Here is a 23,305-nt window from a genome sequence, read left to right as displayed (position 1 = left end):
AATACCCCTAAAGCAAAAATCAGAGTAAATCAGAATGTCTTAAATGGGGGATTTTAACTTTCCAGATGTTGACTGGAATTTGTGGGTTGGTCATTCATACACTAGCAAGACTTTCGTAGATTTCTTGGATGACTATTTTCTACAACAGCAGCATGTTAGAGAAGCAACAAAAGGAAATGATACTCCTGATCTGGTTATCAGCAGTGATTCTACATGCATTAAGAATCTGCAGGTAAAATACTCACTGGGTGACAGCAATCATAGTGTACTAATTTGGAATTTAATTAAAGACAATTACTGTCAAGAGTAAAGGGAAAGGCTTTTGTTTTTGTAAGGGTAACTACTACAGTGGTCTCAGAGTTTTTAAATTCTATACAGTGAGACTAAGTGACGAAGTTACCATCCACCAATAATAAATGGAAATTAATTGTAGAAGCTGTTAGGCTTTTCATGCCAACTAAGATATACTGTTCAAGGTTTATGTCTAAATGGATGTCAGATGAACTAATCAGACTTGTGGTAGAGAAGAAAAAGTACATGGGATGCATATAAATTATCAGGCAACACAGAAGCTTATAGTAGATATAAATAGTTTGTAATCAAGTCACAAAGGAGGTTAGGCAAACAAAGGCAGATTACGAGAAAACAAAGGATGAGAAGAAAAACAGCAAAGACTTTTTTACTTATGTAAATGCTAGAAGGAAGGAGGGTGAATCAAATTGATCCCCTTGATATCTATTGATAATCCTGCTCTGATCCTGTTGCTGACAAACTGAATGAGTATTTTGCATATACATTCACACATGAGGAATTCTTTGGGGAAGTGGAGGCTTGATGTTTATCAAACTCTAACAGGCAGCTAAATGATTTTGTAATAACTAAGAAGAAAGTGGAAGAGAAATTGTTGAAGTTAAACATAAGAAAGGCACTTGGGGGTGGATGCAATCGATCTCATTATTTTAAGTGAGGCAGCAAAGGAAGTAAGCAAACCCTTAGCCATAATTATGAGGTCACCCTTGGATTCATGGGAGGGCTCTGTGGACTGGAGATGCATGATTGTATCACCAATTAGAAAGGGGGATCAAAGGGTGACTTGAGTAACTACAGACATGTTTAACTTCTGTTCAGGTAAAATAATGGAGTCAGTTGTTAAAGAAGTGATGCAGGACCATCTAGACAGGAGTGCAGTTACACGAGGGGTTTCTGAAAAGTAAGGTAACACATTTTTTCTCTCAATGATGTTTAATAATATGAAGCTGAAATTATACACCAAGAAATAAGTGAACGTGCACTACTTCTCCACAAAGTCTCCAGTTTTATTGATGCACTTGTTCCAAAAATGGATCAGTTTATCAATTCCAGTACCGAAGAAGTCTGTGCCCACATGCAGTAACCAACATCGCCCCACCTGATGAACTTCCTCATCCATAGTGAAATGCTTTCCTAAAAGGTGTTTTTTCAGAGAGCCAAATAAATGAAAGTCTGAAGGTGTAGGGGGGATGTGACAGGGTTTTCTAATGATTATGGCGCAACCACTCACGAGTGGTGTGAGCAGTGCGTGGAGTTGTGTTGTCGTACAACAAAACCATGCCACTTGTCGAGAGTCCTGGTCTTTTGCGTCGAATGTTGGCTTTAAGTTTCTCCAACATTGCACAGTAAAGCTGTGCATTGATTGTTCCACCCTTCGGCAAGAAATCCACCAACGCCTTGGCAATCCCAGTGGATGCTTCCAAGTCATGGAGTTTTGTTTGCTCCCTGGGGTAAAGTGATGAACTCACATTTCATCTACTGTGACTATGCGAGTGAGAAAATCCTCTCCTTCGTCGATGTATCGCAACAGGTTCTCCAGACACATCCCCATACATTTTGCTTTGTCCTCCTCTGACAATTGTCCGAGCACCCAGTGGCAGCACGCCTTTCAAAAGCCAAGGACATTGTGAACAATCACTTATTCATGTTCACTATTCATGCAGTCTCACTTGCCTGTTTTCAAGAATAATGCCCTTAATGCACGAAATGTTGTCTTCTGTCTTGCTCGATGAAGGCCTGCCCGCCCGATGTCGATCTTCGATGTCAACATGATCCACTTTAATGTCATTGCATCAAAATCACACCTCCTTTTTTGTCGTCACCTTTTTGCCATACACAGCAACATGTTCACAGTGAATATCACTTGTTGAAGACCCTTTTGCTTATAAAAAGTGAATAACTTCATGAACACCTGTTTTCGACCACACTCGCACGATAACCGCCATTTTGCAACTGGAATCTGCTGTGAGGTGACAGTACCCACAACACTGCATTGGCGGTCTTTTCGAACATTATTAATGGGTCGATCTGTCCACCATGTTTCATCTCATTCTCTTTCATTGTTATTAAGAAAAAATGTGTTACCTTTCTTTTTGGAAACCCCTCTTACTTCAGATACAGCATGGATTTATTAAGGGGAGACCTTGTCTGACCAATTTTATTGGATATCATGACAGTGTGAAAGGAACTGGATCCAGTAGATAATAACCAAAAATTGTGATATCATATACTTGGATTTCAGGAAAGCTTTTGTTACTGTTGCACATAAAAGATTACTCTGCAAATTGGAGCAGTGTGGCACTATAGGCAAGTTAATTCTATACATAAAGGGATGGTTGTGTGAGAGAAGGCAGAGAGGTTATCAGTGGACACTGCTCTTTGTGCACTAATGTTATTAGTGGAGTCCCTCGGGTTTCAGTGTTGGGACTTCTGTTATTTTCTATATTTACCAATGGTATTGATGAAACATGTTTCGTTCGAATATTAGTATTAGTAGAGGCATTTGATGCAAGAAAGCAAGCTTATGCAGCATCAGCCAAAAAAAAAAAAAACCACTTCTACTTCACCCCTCTGTTCGTTCAAAATACCTGTCCAGCTGAGCCTTAAACTTATTTAGGCTATCAACCTCCACCACAAGGGATGGAAATCTGTTCCACCAACCAACCAACCACCCGCTGGCTAAAGGCAAATTTCCGCACGTCTATCCTACATCTGTCTTTCCTCGATTTGAATTTATGCCCTCTCAGGTGATTTTTCTGAGCTAGAGGAAGAATCTCATCAGCATTGAGCATGCTTAAACCATTCAAGGCTTTATACACCTCTATCAGATCACCTCGCTGGTGCCTAGTCTCCAGATACTGCAATTTGCAAAACTTAAGCCTTTCTTCGTAAGAGCACCCCTTTGTTCCATTCACTAATCTTGTTGCCCTTCTCTGTACTCGTTCCAGCAGCTCTACATCCTTCTTGAAATGAGGCCTCCAGACCTGTATACAGTACTCTAGGTGTGGCCTGACCATTGCCTTATACAATGGAATAATCACTTCCTTATCCCTGCTGGAAAAATTCCTGTATATCATTGACAATACTCCATGAGCTACTCTTGCAGCCCGTCTGCACTGCTCAGAGAACTTCATATCTGCCTGCACAACCACCCCCAAGTCCCTTTCATTCTCTACCACTGTTAGTGTAGTACCACAGAGTTGATACGTTGCTCTGGGGTTGCTGTTTCCCATGTGTAGTACTTTACATTTGTCAATGTTAAACTTCATTTGCCACCTCTCAGCCCATCTGCTCAACCTTTCCAGATCCTGTTGCAGCAGCATAGTGTCAGTAGTGTCCTTGACAACCCTGCCAACCTTTGTATCGTCTGCAAACTTGGGCATTAAGCTTGATATACCATCATCAATATCATTTATAAATACAGAAAACAATAATGGACCCAACACTGAGCCCTGAGGGACTCCACTAATAACATTAGTCCACGATGAGCAGTGTCCATTGATTACCACTCTCTGTCTTCTCCCCCTCAACCACCCCTTTATCCATAGCAGCAATTTGCCTCCAATGTCACACTGCTCCAATTTGTGTAGCAGTCTTCCATGTGCAACAGTATCAAAAGCCTTTCTAAGATCCAAGTATATAATATCAAAGTTATTCCCTGCAGTTCAAAAGAACTTGTGTCAGTTCTTTTGTGACTTCATCATAGTATCCAATCAAATTGGTCAGGCAAGACTTCCCCTTAACAAAACCATGCTGTGTCTGAGCTATAACTGAAGTCTTGTCTAAATGATCCTGCAGTGCTTCTTTAACCAGTGCCTCCATTAATTTTCCTGGAACAGAAGTTAAGCTCACAGGTCTATAATTACTTGTGTCAGCCTTTGATCCTCCTTTGTGAATTGGGGTTACATTTGCACATTTCCAGTCTATGGGTACCTCCCCTGAGTCCAAGGAAGCTCTCATAATTATGGCTAAGGGTTTGCTTACTTCCTTTGCTGCCTCCTTTAATATAACTGGATAGATCCCATCCACCCCGGGTGCCTTTCTTGTGTTTATCTTCAACAGTTTCTCCTCCACTTTACTCCCAGTTATTTCAAGATTCTGTAGCTTACTGCTAGAGTTGAATACACCTCTGGCATTCCCCTTGCTGAATAACTCCTCATGTGTGAATGTCGATGCAAAATATTCATTTAGTTTGTTAGCTACCTGAGCAGGATCATCAACAGTTGACCCATCAATATCAAGTGGACCAATCTGATTCATCCCCTTCCTTCTAGAGTTTACATAAGTAAAGAACTCTTGGCTGTTTTTCTTTGCATCCCTTGCCAATAATTTCTCGTAATCTGCCTTCGCCTGCCTAACCTCCTTTGTAACTTGGTTGCATATCAACTTGTATCTATCATAGGCTTCTGTGTCATGTGTTAATTTGTAAGTATCCCATGCATTTTTCTTCTCTGCCATATGCCTTATTAGTTCATCTGACATCCATTTTGGCCTAAACCTTGAACAATATTTCGTAGTTGGTATGTAAAGCCTAGTAGCTTCCAAGATAAGTTCTTTGAATGCTTCCCATTTTGAATTTGCTGTTGGTAACATCATCAGTTGGTCCCACTGTATAGAATTTAAATACTGTCTCAGTCCATCGTAGTCGCCTTTACGGAAGCAATAACCCTTCCCTGTACCCCTAATGGTAGTTACCTCTTTGAGTAAATCCCAATTCAGCACACTGTGATCACTGCCACCTAGTGGTTCATTTATCTGCAGATTCTTAAAGAATGAAGAATCACTGCTGATAATCAAATCAAGAGTATTACTCCCTCTAGTTGCCTCCTGAACATGCTGATGTAGAAAACAATCATCCAATAAATCCACAAAAGTCCTGCTAGTGTGTGAGTAACCAGCCCCCAAATTCCAGTCAATATCTGGGAAATTAAAATCTCCCATTATAAGACTCTCTGATTTACTGGTCCACTCTATTTCCCTGTACAGTTCCTTATTATACTCATCAGAGTCATTAGGCCTATAGCACACTCCTACTCTCAATTTTGATCTTCCAATGCTTATGTCACACCAAACTGACTCAACACTGCACTGTCCAGCGATGTCGACTGGCTTCACTTCCTTGGTTTTTATGTGTTTCTTAACTAATAGCATAACCCCCTCCCCCCTTCCTATCCTGTCTATCCTTTCTGTAGACGTTGTACTCCCCAAATTGCAGTTCTGCATCCCTTATATCTGTGTGACACCACGTCTCTGATATCCCAACAATATCTGCCTTTGATGTTTTGAGCAATACCTCAAATTCATCAAATTTATTTACTAAACTCCTAGCATTGGTGTACACGCAAGTATACCTGCACCTGTTTCTATTCTTAGCTACCCTAACACAACCCATGTGTTTACTTGTACCGCAATGGCTCCCAGCAGTCTCTGAAATACCATGCATCTTGTTTTTCAAGCTTCTGCTCATTCTAATAGAAGCAGTGCAAGAATCTCTTTCACCTCTGCAAGTGGCTACTGTCAATCTATTGGTCTTTGTCTCCCCCCAAGCTAGCAGTTTTCCGACCCACCTAACACTGCCTCGATAGCATCAGCAAATATTCTTGCACCCTTTCTATTTAAGTGTATCCCATCCCTGTAGAAGCAATCTCTCCTGTTAACAAGTACAGTCCAGGCTGAAAAAAATTCTACCCCTTGAGCCTTGCACAATCTTTCCAGGGCTGAATTGATCAAAAAGGCTCTCATCATATACTCCCTCCTATCGTGTCTGGGCAGAATTGCAGACACTTTCAAATTCAAATCTTGCAGCCATTGTTTTTGTATAGAGTGGTAGGGAATTAAAATTTTTAATTGTGGTAACTAGGTAGCTCTAATGTAAAATTATATAGCATAATAGGCATCACTGCATTTAGGATTTTATTAGATAGTGCAGTATTGACAATTAATTAATTAAATTTATTGATCTTACTAATTTAAAATATCGTGCCCCAGACTAGAGCAGCAAAGCAACGGACACAAAGTGGCAGGAGTGCTGTGACTCGGGGGAGAACTGAGGGGGGGGGCGCGATTCTCCAACTCATCACAGCCTAAAAAAATGTGCAACTTATGAAATGTTTGCCGAACTCCCTGGAACGGAACGTGATCTACCAAGGAGGATGTCTTTGTGTGTGCCAGGTGCAGAGAGTTTCTAGAAATTAGGAATCAACTCGGTGTTCTAATGAGGTCTATGAGAGCTTGAGGTGTAGGGTAGATGCCTTCGAAGAAATTAATATCAGGGTCCCGTCAAGCTCTCAGCTGCCCAACTCAACGCCAGAGCTCACTCCTGGGCATCAGGCAACACAGCGGCAATCTCCAGGGCAGAATGCGCTGGTCCCACAGGAGTTAGTTATTGTTGTTGACTCTATTGTCAGGGAGACGGAATATATTGTGTAAAAAGGATAGATGGAATGGGACCAGGGTATGTCTGCAAGGGGCAAAAGTTGATGACGTTGTAAAGCATATATCATCTTTTAAGGGCACAAAAGGTGATATCGTTGTACACTTTGGTACCAGTAACCTTAAGAGTAGGAGTTCTGCAGACTTACTTAAAAAGTACAGGTCAATGTTGCAAAAAAGTCGTGAGTTAGAGTTAAATTTGAAAGTGTCTGCAATTCTATCCAGACACTATAGGAGGGAGTACATGATGAGAGCCTTGTTAATCAATTCGGCCCTGGAGGGAATGTGCAAGGCTCAAGGGGTTGAGGTTTTTTCAGTGTGGTCTGTGCTTATTAACAGGAGAGACTGCTTCTACAGAGATGGGATACACTTAGATAGAAAGGGTGCAAGAATATTTGCTGATGCTATCGAGGCAGTGTTCAGTGTGTCAGAAAATTCTATCTTGGGGGGGGGGCTTCACAGACTAAAAGTAGCCACAGGCAGAGGTGAAGGTGATTCTTGCACTACTTCTACTAGAATAAGCAGTGGCCTGGAGCAAGGGGTGCTAGGGGTTTCAGGAGACTGATGGCAGTGATCATGAAACAGGTGGGTATATAGGATGTGTTAGGGTAACTAAGAATAAGAATAGGTGCATGTATACTTGCATATATACCAATGCTAAAAGTATAGTAAATAAATTTGATGAATTTGAAGTGTTGGTCAAGACATCAAAGGTGGATATTGTTGGGATAGCAGAGACATGGTGTCACACAGATATAAGGAATGCAGAACTGGAATTTGGGAGTAAAATGTGTACAGAAAGGATAGACAGGATAGGAAGGTTGAGGAGGGATTATGCTATTAGTTAAACACACAAAATCCGAGGAGGTGAAGCCTGTCGACATCGCTGGACAGTGCAGTGTCGAGTCAGTTTGGTGTGACATAAGCACTGGGATATCAAAATTGAGAGTAGGAGTGTGCTATAGGCCTAATGACTTTGATGAGTATAATAAGAAACTGTATGGGGAAATAGAGTGGGCCAGTAAATCAGAGTCTTATAATAGGGGATTTTAATTTCCCAGATATTGACTGGAAATTGTGGATTGGTCACTCACACACTAGTAAGACTTTTGTGGATTTATTGGATGATTGCTTTCTGCAGCAGCATGTTCGAGAGGCAACCAGAGAGGGTAATACTCTTGATCTGGTTATCAGCAGTGATCATTCGTGTATTAAGAATTTGCAGATAAAGGAACCACTAGGTGGCAGTGATTACAGTGTACTGATGTGGAATTTACTTAAAGATATAATTACCATCAGGGGTAAAGGAAATTGTTTTTGCTTCCGTAAAGGTGGGTACAGTGGTCTCAGACAGTTTTTAAATTCTGTACAGTGGGATCAACTGATGATGTTACTAACAGCAAATTCTAAGTGGGGGAAGCATTCAAGGAATTAATCGTGGAAGCTACTAAAAGTTTCATACCTGTTAAGAAATATTGTTCAAGGTTTAGGCCTAAATGGTTATCAAATGAACTAATGAGACTCGTGACAGAGAAGAAAAATGCATGGGATGCATATAAATTATCAGGCGATACCGAAGCCTTTGGCAGATATAAGTTAGTCTGTAATCAAGTCACAAAGCAGGTTAGGCAGGTGAAGGAAGATTATGAGAAACTTTTGGCAAAGGATTCTAAGAAAAACGTCAAGGATTTCTTTACTTATATAAACTCTAAAAGGAAGGGGTTGAATCTGATTGGTCCACTTGATATCGATGGTTCGACTGTTGATCCTGCTCAGATAGCAAACAAACTGAATGAGTATTTTGCATCTACATTCACACATTAAGTTTTGAAACTGCCAGAAGGTTATCAAGTTGTAGCAGGGTGCTTAATGATTTTGTAATAACTGAGAGCAAAGTGGAGGAGAAATTGTTGAAGTTAAATATAAGAAAGACACCCGGGGTGGATGAATCTATCCAGTTATATTAAAGGAGGCAGCAAAGGAAGTAAGCAGACCCTTAGCCATAATTATGAGAGCATCCTTGGACTCAGGGGAGGTCACCACGGACTGGAGATGTGCAAATGTACCCCCAATTCACACAGGGGGATCAAAGGGTGACACGAGTAATTACTGACCAGTTAGTTTAACCTCTGTTCCAGGTAAAATTATGGAGTCACTGGTTAAAGATGCATTACAGGATCATCTAGACAAGGCTGCAGTAATAATTTAGACACAGTATAGGTTTGTTAAGGGAAAGTCTTGTGTGACAAATTTGATTGGATACTATGATGTGGTTACAAAGGAACTGGATGCAAAAAAATAATTTTGATATCATATACTTGGATTTCAGGAAAGCTTTTGACACTGTTGCGCATGGAAGACAACTGTACAAATTGGAGCAGAAGGGTATTAAGGGTAATTTGCTTCAATGGTTAAAAGGATGGTTGAGTGGGAGAAGACAGAGGATGGTAATCAATGGGTGCTGCTCTTCATGGACTAATTTTATTAGTGGAGTCCCAAAGGGTTCGGTGTTGGGTCCACTGTTGTTTTGTCTATTTATCAATGATATTGATGAAGGTATATCAGGCTTAGTGTCGAAGTTTGCAGATGATACAAAGGTTGGCAGGGTTGATAATGACAGTAATGGCAGTGTACTGCTGCAACAGGATCTAGAAAATTTGGCCCGATGGGCTAAGAAGTGGCAACTGAAGTTTAACCTTGACAAATGCAAAGTACTGCATATGGGTAGAAGGAACCCCAGAGAAACGTACCAACTGTGTGGTACTACACTTAAGGTGGTAGAAAATGAAAAAGACCTTGGAGTAATTGTGCAGTCAGATATGAAGTTTTCTGAGCAATGCAGACAGACTGCCAGGGCAGGTCATGGGGTTTTGTCAATGATATATAGGAAATTTGCTAGCAGGGTAAAGGAGGTGGTTGTCCCTCTGTATAAGGCAATGGTCAGGCCACGCCTTGAGTACTGCATACAGGTCTGGAGGCCTCCTTTTTGGAAGGATGTAGATTTGCTTGAACGTGTACACAGAAGTGCAACAAGATTGGTGAGGGGAATGAAGGGATCCACTTGCCAAGAGAGCCTTAAGTTCTGGAGTGGCTGGAGACTAAGCACCTGCACGGTGATCTGATTGAGGTGTATAAGGCCTTGAATGTGTTGAGCATGCTGATTTCTGATGGGATTCTTCCACTTGTTCAGATTACAAACCGAAGGGGGCATAAATTCAAATTAAGGAAAGATAGATGTAGAATAGATGTGTGGAAATTTGCCTTTAGTCAGCGGGTGGTTAATTGCTGGAACAGCCTTCCATCTGTCGTTGTGGAAGTTGATAGGTTAAATAAATTTAGGGAGGAACTGGACAAACATTTAGAGGGAATGGTTGCCTTTTTCTTTTTTTGGCTGATGCTGCATAAGCTCATACACTTGCTTTCTTGCATCACATGCCACTACTGCTATAACATCGAGATTAATTTCCAGGTTTGCAGATGCTACAAAGGTTGGCAAAATGGTTAATGACATTAATGATGGTATGCTACTGCAACAAGATCCAGAAAATATTTCAGATATCCTCTTATTCTTTACAGTATTATTCATGATATTGGTGAAGGCATATCAACCTTTTTGTCTAAGTTTGCAAATGATACAAAGTTTGGTAAGAATCAAGTTATACTTCTGAAGAAAGACCTAAAAAAATTAGGCTGCAGTAATCTCAGAATACTATACCAATTAGGTGGTACCACACTCAAGGTGGTGCAGAATGAAAGAGATCTATGGGTAATTGTACAGTCCAACACGAAACTTATGAACAGTGCAGGCAGGCTGCTAATACAGCTCATGAGGTTCTGTTAGTGATATACAGGAACTTTGCCAGGAAAGACAGGGAAGTGATTATCTCATTGTACAGGGCAATGGTTAGGCTGCATCTTGAGTACTGCATACAGGTCTGGAAGCTTCATTTTAAGAAAGACGTGTATCCCTTAGAATGGGTGCAGAGAAGAGTAGCCAGATTAGTCAATAACACAAGATACGGTCTCTACCACAAAGTATTCTTTCTGCAGATTGCAGTTCTTGGAAACTAGGCACTTGTGAGGGGTGAATGAGTGATTGGTTATTGGAAAAACTGCCATCAGTTATTGTGCAGTTGATAGTTTGAATAAATTTAAGGGCGAATTAAACATTTTAGAGGGGATGGGGGGGGATGTTTTTCCATTTTATTCTCTGTAAGCTTGCTTTCTTGCCTCATTTTCCACTACTACTACTGCTAAATAATAATAATATAATAATAATAATAAAAACTCTAGTTGGCTTCAGTTTTCTGGTTGCACACACCCAGCTGGTCGAGATGCTGAGGTCTTTGCAATTTCTGATGGCATCACAGTGCTTGTTCATTTACCTTCTGGATTTGTCTTATGTTCTGTGTCATTTTTATATTTCCTTATTGCACTAGTGTTTTTCTTTCTGCTTGAAAATTTGCTGATATCATACCAGTTCCTAAAAAGGATGACAGATTGCTCCCTTCCAGTTGTGACTCATTTGCTTTTACTTTTACTCTTTCCAAAGTAATGGAGAAATCCATCATTTGCCAAACTCTTAAACTATCTGAAAACCTTCTATATGATTAATGATCACTAATGTGGATTTGGTAGAATCCATATTAGAATGAATGAATATGAAGATTCACTAGTTATATATTGACTTATATTATTTTGGACACTTTGGCTTCTATTATCTTTGGAATAGATAATAAATGACTGTTTGTACCATGTTTCGTTGATACTACAAAATCAGCACACATATCTGGGCATGCTGAAAAACTTTGGTTCATGCCTAAGTTGGAAAACCTTGGCATTAATTCACAAAAAATAAATAATAAAAAAATAAAGATGTTTCCAACAAAATGCAACAGCACATTATCCAATTGCTGTTAGGGAATATCTTACTGACATTTTCCTGGAATGTTGGATTGGATATAGATCACCCATACTGCCTGCTCCACTTGGCTGAGCTTGAAATCAAAACCTCTCAACATGTAATAACTCCTCTGGTGCCTATTGATGACATTAAACAAACAAATGAGGTTACTTTTAATCATACCATAATACAAATACTCTGAAAGTGATTATGCATAGAACATGGTGCAGAATTATTCTCTGTCATGAAGTCCAAACAGATACACTGGACAATTTATGGCTTGTCAAATACACTGAAAGAACAGAATTCATGGGATACCTGGTTCCTGGGGGAAATGCAAAACTGTCACCCCCTTGCGCTAGTGGACAAACCCAATACTTGGCAGTTTATATAGATAAACTGCATTCACGTAGATGGTAATTCAATGTCAGTATGGATAAACATCGTGAGTTAACCGACTTTGAAAGAGGAATGTTAGTGGGTGCTCGACACATGGGCACTCTATTGCGGGGGTAGTACAGAAATTGCACTATCCCCGTTCAATAGTATCAAGAGTTTATCAGGAATATGCCATTTCCGGAATAAATTCTCATTTTGGACAGCGCTGTGGGCGGAGAAAGATGATGGATGGATAAACGTGGCCATCGACGTCTGTCTTGCATTGTTTCAGCCAACTGGAATGCAACAGTGGCACAAATCACCACCGACTTCAACGAAGGGAGGTGCCAGAAGCATCTCCACGAAGACCATCAGGTGATCATTAGCCGCAATAGGTTATGGAAGCTGCTGACCCACCATAGTCCCATTGCTAACACCACAACACAGAACTCTATGCCTCAGCTAGGCACAAAAACTCAGCACTGGACCTTGGATGATTGGAGACAGGTCTCCTGGTCTGATGAGTCCCGTTTCCAGTTATTTTGAGCAGACGGGAGGGTGCATATCTGGTAGAAACCGCACAAAACTATGCACCCATCATGTCAACAAGGAACTGTTTAGGCAGCAGGTGGATGGTCGGTAATAGTCTGAGGCATGTTCAACTGGCACGTGTTGGGACCTCTGGTATGTCCAAACGCTTCTCTGAACAGTCCAGGTTACGTGTCCATCCTTGCAGACCATCTACATCCATTCTTGGTCATCATGCACCCACAGGGCAATGGACTCTTCCAGCAGGACAATGCACCTCCCCACAAAGCTGTAGTGAGTAGAACATGGTTCAAAGAGCATTCCGAAGATTTTACCACCATGGAATGGTCTCCCCGTTCACCAGACATAACTCCTGTGGAGTATCTTTGGGATGCTGTGGAAAGGTTTGTTCGAGCTTTGGATCCTCCACCCAGGAATGTGACGGAATTATGGACAGCGGTGGAGCAAGCATGGATGGAAATACCTGTGGAACGCTTTCGTGAACTAGTTGTTACTGCCCTTAACCGGGCATACCCATTACTAAGTAGGTATCCCTTGATTTCTGTCTACTCAGTGTATATCTTACATTGTAATATCTGTAAAATGCACAAAATGCACTACAACAATTCTATAATGAACACCACAACATTGGGTATTTACAAGAAATAAAGATACATATATTATTTTTCAGTCAACAATAATAAGAAAAAAATAGGGGTGGTGAAAAAAGTATCCCATGCACTGATGTGCCACCTGCCATTCCCATTTTCCCAGAATTGGGGAAAGGGAAAAACATTTGAATTTATAATGTATACGATTTCTCACTAACTGCATTTTTCTATAAAACTGCTGAGCTAAAACATGTATCAGTTATTTTCACTTAATTTTCGTTTGGCAAAAGCTTAGCTAATTCCAAGGAGAGTGCATGCATACTTCCCTTTCCCTGTTAAAGTCATGTGGAGAAGTAACCATTTATCTGACTTGGGCAGTATTATTCATTGTGTTTTCATGTTGTGGCTGAACTGTGTGTAAATAGTTCTACAGCCTCACATACGCAGACTGTCAGCACATTTACACTGCTCACGTTGTGCCTATTTGCAAGTAATCCATCTTTCACACCAGCTGCACTACCCATTTAAGATATACGTTTTTATTTTTCTTTGTTCAACTAATGTTAAACATAATACAAAGTTTCCTGTTATTGCACTGCCTCGAATAAGAAAAGCTTCCCCCGCATTGGAGGACTAATATTACTTATGCTCAATGGATATCACCAACCAAACGGCACTGTTTTGAAGCTTGTTGGCCTCTCATTGGTGGGCAAGTAGGTACCCCAGTGATACAATGAGTGATAACTTCATAACTGGGTTGTCACTCATTGTTATCATTGGAGTACCCCCCCACCACCACCACCACCAAAAATGGAGGATGTGGAAAGGTCACGGAATGACTATCGCATATCCCCGGAGAAGTATGGCCTTAGTTGCTAATGCTCCTAAAAACCAAATAACAACCCCCCCCCCCACAGATGAGAGGCCAACAAGCTTCGAAACAGTGCCATCTGGTTAGTTCTATCTGCCAAGAATAAGTAACATTAGTCTTCTCCACTTTGGGAAGTGTTGCTTATTCGAGGTAGTGCGATAACAGGAAACTCGTTGTGAAGGCATTCACAATATGAGATATAACAAAAATGATGCCTTGCACTAACTTTTTCATCTAAATAAATAACATGTTTGACATTTTGCTACTCATTGTCATTGGTCAATAAATTTAGAGATTTTTGCATAAATAAATTTATATTCATTTCATATCATGCAATCTTTATAAATATTTATTGAAATAATGAGTGTGTTTTGATATATTTAATTTGTTGCTTAACTTTTGAACACCAGTTTACTAGTATTTTCTATTTCACTTCTTGACAGTTTAATAATGTGTGTTACTAAGTGTCAATTAAACATTCATTAATGCAAAATTTATTACATTAATTTATATTAAAATTTTCCAATTATACAGTTTACCACTGAGTCCAGGTTCTGTTGGATGTTCCACTGACAGTGCGGGCAGTTCACTCTCAATTGATGAATTTGATAATATTCAGGGAGATTTTATGCACAGGCAGGTGTAATTCATTTTGTTCTTTTAGTGCACAAACTCTTAAATATTTGTGCTTGTGATAAGAAATGTATCATAAATTTCACTTGGCTTGTGTTGTTGCTAATATTTCTTTATCTTTCAGAAGGTAATTATACATATTTAATTTAAGAGACATACAGAAGGAAAATGTAATGGTTCTAATTTGTCTATTTGTAAGTCAGTCTGTTGAGTTAAACCGATTACAATAGCCTCAAAAATTATTTGAATTCTATTCAGTGGGAATGGTTAGCATTAGCATTAGTAGAGGCATTTGATACAAGAAAACAAGCTTATGCAGCATCAGCCAAAAAAATTAAAGTAAAATAAATAAATAAAAAATAACCACTTCCACTTCACCCCTCAGTTCATTCGAAATACCCGTCCAGCTGAGCCTTAAATTTATTTAGGCTATCAACTTCCACAACAAATGATGGAAGTCGGTTCCACCAACCAACTACCCGCTGGCTAAAGGCAAATTTCTGCACATCTATCCTATAACTGTCTTTCCTCAATTTGAATTTATGCCCTCTCAGGTGATTATTCTAAGCAAGAGGCAGAATCCCATCAGCATTGAGCATGCTCAAACCATTCAAGACTTTATACACCTCTATCAGATCACCTCGCCGGTGCCTAGTCTCCAAACACTGTAATTTGCAAAACTTAAGCCTTTCTCCGTAAGAGCAACCCTTTTTTCCATTCACTAATCTTGTTGCCCTTCTCTGTACTCGTTCCAGCAGCTCTACATCCTTCTTGAAATGAGGCCTCCAGACCTGTATACAGTACTCAAGCTGTGGCCTGACCATTGCCTTATACAAGAGAATAATCACCTCCTTATCCCTGCTAGAAAAATTCCTGTAAATCATTGATAAGACACCATGAACTATTCTTGCAGCCCATCTGCACTGCTCAGAGAACTTCATATCTGCCTGCACAATTACCCCCGGGTCCTTTTCATTCTCTGCCACTGTCAGTGTAGTACCACAGAGTTGATACGTTTCTCTGGGGTTGCTGTTTCCCATATGTAGTACTTTACATTTGTCAATGTTAAACTTCATTTGCCACCTCTCAGCCCATCTGCTCAACCTTTCCAGATCCTGTTGCAGCAGCATAGCGTCAGTAGTGTCCTTAACAACCCTGCCAACCTTTGTATCGTCTGCAAACTTGGACATTAAGCTTGATAAACCATCATCAATATTATTTATAAATACAGAAACCCAACACTAAACCCTGAGGGAGTCCACTAATAACATTAGTCCATGATGAGCAGTGTCCATTGATTACCACTCTCTGTCTTCTCCCCCTCATTTATCCATAGCAGCAATTTGCCTCCAATGTCACACTGCTCCAATTTGTGCAGCAGTCTTCCATGTGCAACAGTATCAAAAGCCTTTCTAAGATCCAAGTATATAATATCAAAGTTATTCCCTGCGTCCAGTTCTTTTGTGACTGCATCATAGTATCCAATCAAATTGGTCAGGCAAGACTTCCCCTTAACAAAACCATGCTGTGTCCGAGCCATAACTGAAGTCTTGTCTAGATGATCCTGCAGTGCTTCTTTAACCAGTGCCTCCATTAATTTTCCTGGAACAGAGTTAAACTCACAGGTCTATAATTACTTGTGTCCAGCCTTTGATCCTCCTTTGTGAATTGGGGTCACATTTGCACATTTCCAGTCTATGGGTACCTCCTCTGAGTCCAAGGGAGCTCTCATAATTATGGCTAAGGGTTTGCTTATTTCCTTTGCTGCCTCCTTTAATATAACTGGATAGATCCCATCCACCCCAGGTGTCTTTCTTGTGTTTGTCTTCAAAGATTTCTCCTTCACTTTACTCTCAGTTATTACAAGATTATCTAGCTTACTGCCAGAATTGAATACACCTCTGGAATTCCCCTCGCTGAATAACTTCTCATGTGTGAATGTCGATGCAAAATATTCATTTAGTTTGTTAGCTATCTGAGCAGGATCAACAGTTGAACCATCGATATCAAGTGGACCCATCTGGATTCATCACTTTAATATAACTGGATAGATCCCATCCACCCCAGGTGTCTTTCTTGTGTTTGTCTTCAAAGATTTCTCCTTCACTTTACTCTCAGTTATTACAAGATTATCTAGCTTACTGCCAGAATTGAATACGCCTCTGGAATTCCCCTCGCTGAATAACATCTCATGTGTGAATGTCGATGCAAAATATTCATTTAGTTTGTTAGCTATCTGAGCAGGATCAACAGTTGAACCATCGATATCAAGTGGAACCATCTGGATTCATCACCTTCCTTCCAGAGTTTACATAAGTAAAGAACTCTTTGCTGTTTTTCTTTGCATCCCTTGCCAAAGATTTCTCGTAATCTGCCTTCGCCTGCCTAACCTCCTTTGTAACTTGGTTACAGATCAGCTTATATCTATCATAGGCTTCTGTGTCACATGTTAATTTATGTGTATCCCATGCATTTTTCTTCTCTGCCATATGTCTCATTAGTTCATCTGACATCCATTTAGGCCTAAACCTTGAACAATATTTCTTAGTTGGTATGCAAAGCCTAGTAGCTTCCAAGATAAGTTCTTTGAATGCTTCCCATTTTGAATTTGTTATTGGTAACATCATCAGTGGTCCCACTGTATAGAATTTAAATACTGTCTCAGACCATCGTAGTCACCTTTACGAAAGCAATAACCCTTCCCTTTACCCCTGATGGTAGTTACCTCTTTGAGTAAATCCCACTTCAGCACACTGTGATCACTGCCCCTTAGTGGTTCCTCTATCTGCAGATTCTTAATGCATGAAGAATCACTACTGATAATCAAATCAATAGTATTACTCCCTGTAGTTGCCTCCCGAACATGCTGATGTAGAAAACAATCATCCAATAAATCCACAAAAGCCTTGCTAGTGTGTGAGTGACCAACCCCACAAATTACAGTCAATATCAGGGAAATTAAAATCCCCCATTATAAGACTCTGAATTTACTGGCCCACTCTATTTCTGTGTACAGTTTCTTATTATACTCATCAAAGTCATTAGGCCTATAGTACACTCCTACTCTCAATTTTGATCTCCCAATGCTTATGTCACACCAAACTGACTCTACACTGCACTGTCCAGTGATGTCGACTGGCTTCACTTCCTTGGATTTTATGTGTTTCACTAATAGCATAACCCCTCCTCCCTTCCTATCCTGTCTATCCTTTCTGTAGACGTTGTACTCCCCAAATTGCAGTTCTGCATCCCTTATATCTGTGTGACACCATGTCTCTGATATCCAAACAATATCCGCCTTTGATTCTTTGAGCAATACCTCAAATTCATCAAATTTATTTACCAAACTCCTAGCATTGGTGTGCACGCAAGTATACATGCACCTGTTCTTTTTCTTGGCTACCCTAACAACCCATGTGTTTACTTGTACCACAATGACTCCCAGCAGTCTCTGAAATATCCTGCATCTTGTTTTCCAGGCTCCTGCTCATTCCAATAAAAGCAGGCAAGAATCACTTTCACCTCTGCCAGTGGCTACTGTTAATCTATTAGTCCTTGTATGCCCCCCCCCCCCAAGCTAGTAGTTTTCCAACCCACCTAACACAGCCTCGATCTCATCAGCAAATATTCTTGTTCCCTTTCTATTTAAGTGTATCCCATCCCTGTAGAAGCAGTCTCTCCTGTTAACAAGTACAGACCAGGCTGAAAAAAAATTCTGCCCTTTGAGCCTTGCACAATCTTTCCAGGGCCAAATTGATCAACAAGGCTATCATCATATACTCCCTTCTATCGTGTCTGTGCAGAATTGCAGACACTTTCAAATTCAACCCTAATTCACGGCTTTTTTTCAACAGTGACCTGTACTTGTTAAGTAATTCTGCGGTTCTCCTACTCTTAATATCATTAGTGCTGTGTACAACTATATCACCTTTTGTTCCCTTAAAAGATGATATCTGCTCTACAACGTCATCAACCTTTGCCCCAGGCAGACATACCCTGGTCCTGTTCCACCTATCCGTTTTACAAAGCATGTTCCCCGTTTTCCTGACAGTAGAGTCACCAACAACTACTAGTTCCTGTGGGCCAGTGCATTCTGCCTTGGGGGTTGCCGCTGTGTTGCATGATGACCAAGTGCAAGCTCTACCGTTGATGTGGGCAGCTGAGAGCTTGATGAGCCCCTCACTTTAGATCCTTCGAGGCCGTCCACCCTGTCCTTAAACTCTCATATAGGCCCATGACAACGCTGATATAGGCCCATGTCGCCTGATTTCGTTGAATGAATTCAAGGAAGAACTGGACAAACTATTGGAGAAGGAACAAGTGATGTAGGAAGTTTTTTTTTTTTTTTTTGTTTGCTGTATTAACTTTTTTCTTGTATCATTGCCACCACTAATACTAAATGCTGATGACCCTAAACAAATAATTGATTAGATCTTTGCATCATTATTTATGTGTGAGCATTTGAGAAAGTAATTGTTAGGAGCTGCTAAGCTTTTTATATCACCTGAGAGATACTGTTATATAACATGATGTCGAAGAAGATATGAATCAGAAATTGGCAAAATTTCAAAAAAGATGTGGAACAATAAAAAGAATTCTGGCTAAGAAAACAAGGAAAGAAACACAATTGATATTTTACAAAGTAATGGCAATACCAATACTTCTTTATGGTTTGGAAACATGGATACCGAAAGAAAGAGACATTAATAGAATACAAGCTGCAGAAACGAAATTTTTAACATATGTTAAAGGATGTACAAAATTAGATAAAATACCAAATGTAAATATTAGAAAAGAATTAAAGATTTACTCAATTAATGAAAAAATTATAGAATACAGACAAAGATGGAAAGAACATGTAGAAAGAATGAAAGATAATAGAGACCCTAAGTTAGCTTACACATATAGAGCAAAAGGAAAAAGAGACAGAGGAAGACTGAAGAAAATATGGGCAGATCTCTTTGAGATCGGAACAGGCAGATTGCCTAATCCGTGAAGGAAGACAAGACAAGATATTGTTCGAGGTTTAGACCTAAATGGATGTCAGTTGATCTGATGAGACTAGTGGCAGAGAATAAAAATGCATGGGATGATCTTAAGTATCGGGGGGGAAACAGAGGCCTACAGGAATTATAAACTACTAAGCAATGAAATTAGTAAGAGGGATTAGACATATTAAGGTAGATTACAAGAAGTTTGACTACGAATGCTTAGAAAAGTAGCAAAAAAATTGTTTTCTTATGTTAACACTGGAGGGAGACAAGTCACATTGGTCCACTGGATATAAAGAGAATAGCTATTGATGAACCAGTACAGGTTGCTAAAAAACTGAATAAATATTTTGCATCTACCCTCAAGATGAAGGTTTTAAAGATGGAGATACAGAAGTATACCTTATTCTAACTGGAAATTAAATTATATTATTACTGAACTAAATAAAGTAAGAGCTGATGAGGCGCCTCCGTAGCCAGGTGGGAAGGAGCAGCAGTGCGTAGCACACGCTTCTTGATTAGACCGGGGTTCGAGCCCGTCACCACCAAATACGGAGGATGCGGAAAGGTTAAGGAATGACCACCGCATATCCCGGAGCAATATGGCCTTAGTTGCTAATGCTCCTAAAAACCAAACAACAACAACAAGAGCTGATGAAGTCTATCTAATTACAGGAAGTCCGCAGTATCCGAATATTCATTATCCAAGTCCCCACAGTTATGGGGATTTGAAAATTAAAGAATTAAAGCTTTTTCCCTTGAAAATTGACCAACGCTGGAATATTTTTTATGAGAATGATCTTCTTCATGATCGTGCAACAAAAGTTAAGCACGAAGTTAAAGACATAACTAAATGCTACAACACAATTTTATCTGAAAAAATACAGCAAAAAAAAAAAAAACATGAACAACTCTGGATTCATTCTTTATTCATACAACTGAAAAATAGTGTAACTTCATTAAACTTTACTTAACCTTATATTGTGCAACATATTATAATAAAAAATGTTGAATAAAATAATTTTCTAACTTTTCAGTTCCTTCATCCATTTTTTACTATGTACAATTACGTAATAAACATTACTATATAATATTGGTGTAGATACACCATAGACAACTCAAAGAAAAACTACTATAGTGGTGCGAAAGGCATCATTTCATCTGTATCTCATATTGTACTCATCCTTCACAATGAGTTGCCATGTATTGCACTACCTCGAATAAGTACGCTTCACTAATAGAGAATACTGTTGTTACTTATTCTCAGTGGGCACCACCACCCAGATGGCACAGCTTGCAAAATGGTATGGGATAAGAAACTGTTATCCACATACTATCCCTATTAGACTTAGGAAAGCAAAAACGTGTAGGAAAGTGATAGTAGGAGAGGAAGAAATGCCATCGAAAGAAGAAAAAGACAGTTGCTCCCACTCACGAACCCCCCAAATGGGCAATGCTTCCCCATCCTTCACAACGAGTTATCATGTATTGCACTACCTTGAATAAGTAACACTTCACTAATAGAGAAAACTATTGTTACTTATTCTCGGTGGGCACCACCACCGAGAATAAGTAACAATAGTTTTTCTCTATTAGTGAAGTGTTACTTATTCAAGTTAGTGCAATACATGATAACTTGTGAAGGATGGGGAAGCGTTGTCCATTTGGGGGGTTCGTGAGTGGGAGCAACTGTCTTTTTCTTCTTTCGATGGTATTTCTTCCTCTCCTACTATCACTTTCCTACACGTTTTTGCTTTCCTAAGTCTAATAGGGATAGTATGTGGATAACAGTTTCTTATCCCATACCATTTTGCAAGCTGTGCCATCTGGGTGGTGGTGCCCACTGAGAATAAGTAACAACAGTCTTCTCTATTAGTGAAGTGTACTTATTCGAGGTAGTGCAATACATGGCAACTCATTGTGAAGGATGAGTACAATATGAGATACAGATGAAATGATGCCTTTCACACTTCTATTGTAGTTTTTCTTTAAGAATTGTCTATGGTGTATCTACACCGATATGATATAGAATCTTAAACTCTTAAAATATTATGTCTAGTTGCATTTAGTTTTATTTAAATAATAAACATTACGAAATTTGTTCCCCATTTTAAGTGGAATTTTCTGGAACCAATTATCCTCGGATAACAAGGATCCCCTGTATATTAAAAGAAGCAGCAAAAGATATGGGCAAATCTGTAGCTGTAATTATGAGAACATCCTTGAATTCAGAAAATGTCCCCTACAGACTAGAGATTGATTTTTTTTTTTTTTTTTTTTTTTTCTCCAGTGATAACTCCAAACATTAAAGTTGTAGGAACATATAATACTTTAGTACTAAGCACGGGTTGAAAGGCGAGAAGACAAAAGCTAGGGATGTCCTACTATGTCTCCTATCATAAAGGAGGAGAGTATCAAAGGGCGAGATGAATAATTACCAATCTGTAAATCACTGAGGAGACACTTTCACCATTGATAAATTTATTCAATTTATAAGCATATAAATTAAAAGCAAACGACAAAACCTCACATGACAAGCGCATAACACATACTGAACAAGGATTAGCAAGAAACATCCACGCTCACGATTTTGTCACCCCTTTCCCCACCCACTGAGCACTGTTTTGACCGGGAAAGATAATTTTAGCCACCCCCATGTTTTTTTATGGCGGAAAATGTTCACGGCGCTTTAAAATTCACATTTTTTTTTAGGTTTCATTTTATATTAAATCAGCGACCGTGAATAGTGGGGGTTTACTGTATATTCCTAGCTAAAGTTTTGTCAGACCTGTTTATTTGCACTTGTTCTGGAACTTGAAGGGGAGGAGAGCTTGTGAAATTTATGAAAAAATTTAAGATAGTTCAAGGTATAAAAGTTTGGGACCCTCTGCTCTAAACAATGGCACTATAATGTAGCTTTGTTTAAACAGTTCTAAAGTAATTGGTTGATATAAATATTCACTAATCATCATTGGTTAATCATCTAATAAATGCTAATAAACCATGCTACACTGGAGGGAAAAACAAAAGTAAAAAAAAATTGCTTTCTCTTTTATGTATAATACATATTCATATTAAGACACTTTCTCTGGATAAGTATAATACAAAATTTATTAATCTTCCTGCATTTTTTGTTTCAGATTTCCTCACAGCCTACCCACAGATAGTACTCTTCATACAGAACCTCCAATTAAAGAGGAGCCTGTGGATGACTACCTCTCTATGTCTCTTGGACGAGGTTAGTAAACCTTTTCAAAGCATTCTCTGTTATTCTGCATTTTTAATCATAACTTCAGTATTCTGTATTTTAAATTACTGTTAGATAGACAAGGTCCAGCTTGCTTTTAAAATTTGAATTATGGTATCCTAGGTTAACATAATACACTTAAAGTAAAAATGTGGTACCATTATGTAACAACAAAATGCATGGATGTATTCCATAATGTTGTACACTTTGTGTGATCTACAGGAGCTAAATGCAACCTGCTTATCACCCTTGTAAAGATGTGGGTGATAAGCAGGTTTCCTTGTTTTTTTGTAAGTTACATCATGTTTTTACTTATGCTTTTACTATCCCATGCTACAAAGTTTTTTTTTTTTAATTTCTACCTAGCTGTCACCTCACTAACATAAATAAATTGTAAGGACA

General features: G+C 39.3%; 1 protein-coding gene across 5 annotated transcripts in view; it reads left to right on the top strand.

Annotated features, from left to right (window-relative positions):
• Nucleotides 1-23,305, top strand: part of LOC150085489 (uncharacterized) — a 265,026-nt gene that overhangs the window by 146,107 nt on the left and 95,614 nt on the right. For all 5 annotated transcript variants that reach the window (XM_090374071.1, XM_090374070.1, XM_090374069.1 and 2 more), the window contains exons 8-9: nt 14,567-14,668; nt 22,797-22,894. In XM_090374071.1, the coding sequence (XP_090230197.1) occupies nt 14,567-14,668; nt 22,797-22,894 (200 nt within the window). The remainder of the gene's footprint in view (nt 1-14,566; nt 14,669-22,796; nt 22,895-23,305) is intronic.

This window comes from Mastigoproctus giganteus, chromosome 5 (assembly GCF_048544385.1).
Source record: "Mastigoproctus giganteus isolate SK-2022 chromosome 5, ASM4854438v1, whole genome shotgun sequence".
Lineage (NCBI taxonomy): Eukaryota > Metazoa > Arthropoda > Arachnida > Uropygi > Thelyphonidae > Mastigoproctus > Mastigoproctus giganteus.
Note: the sequence above shows the minus strand (reverse complement) of the source record. Positions and strands in the feature narration are given on the sequence as shown.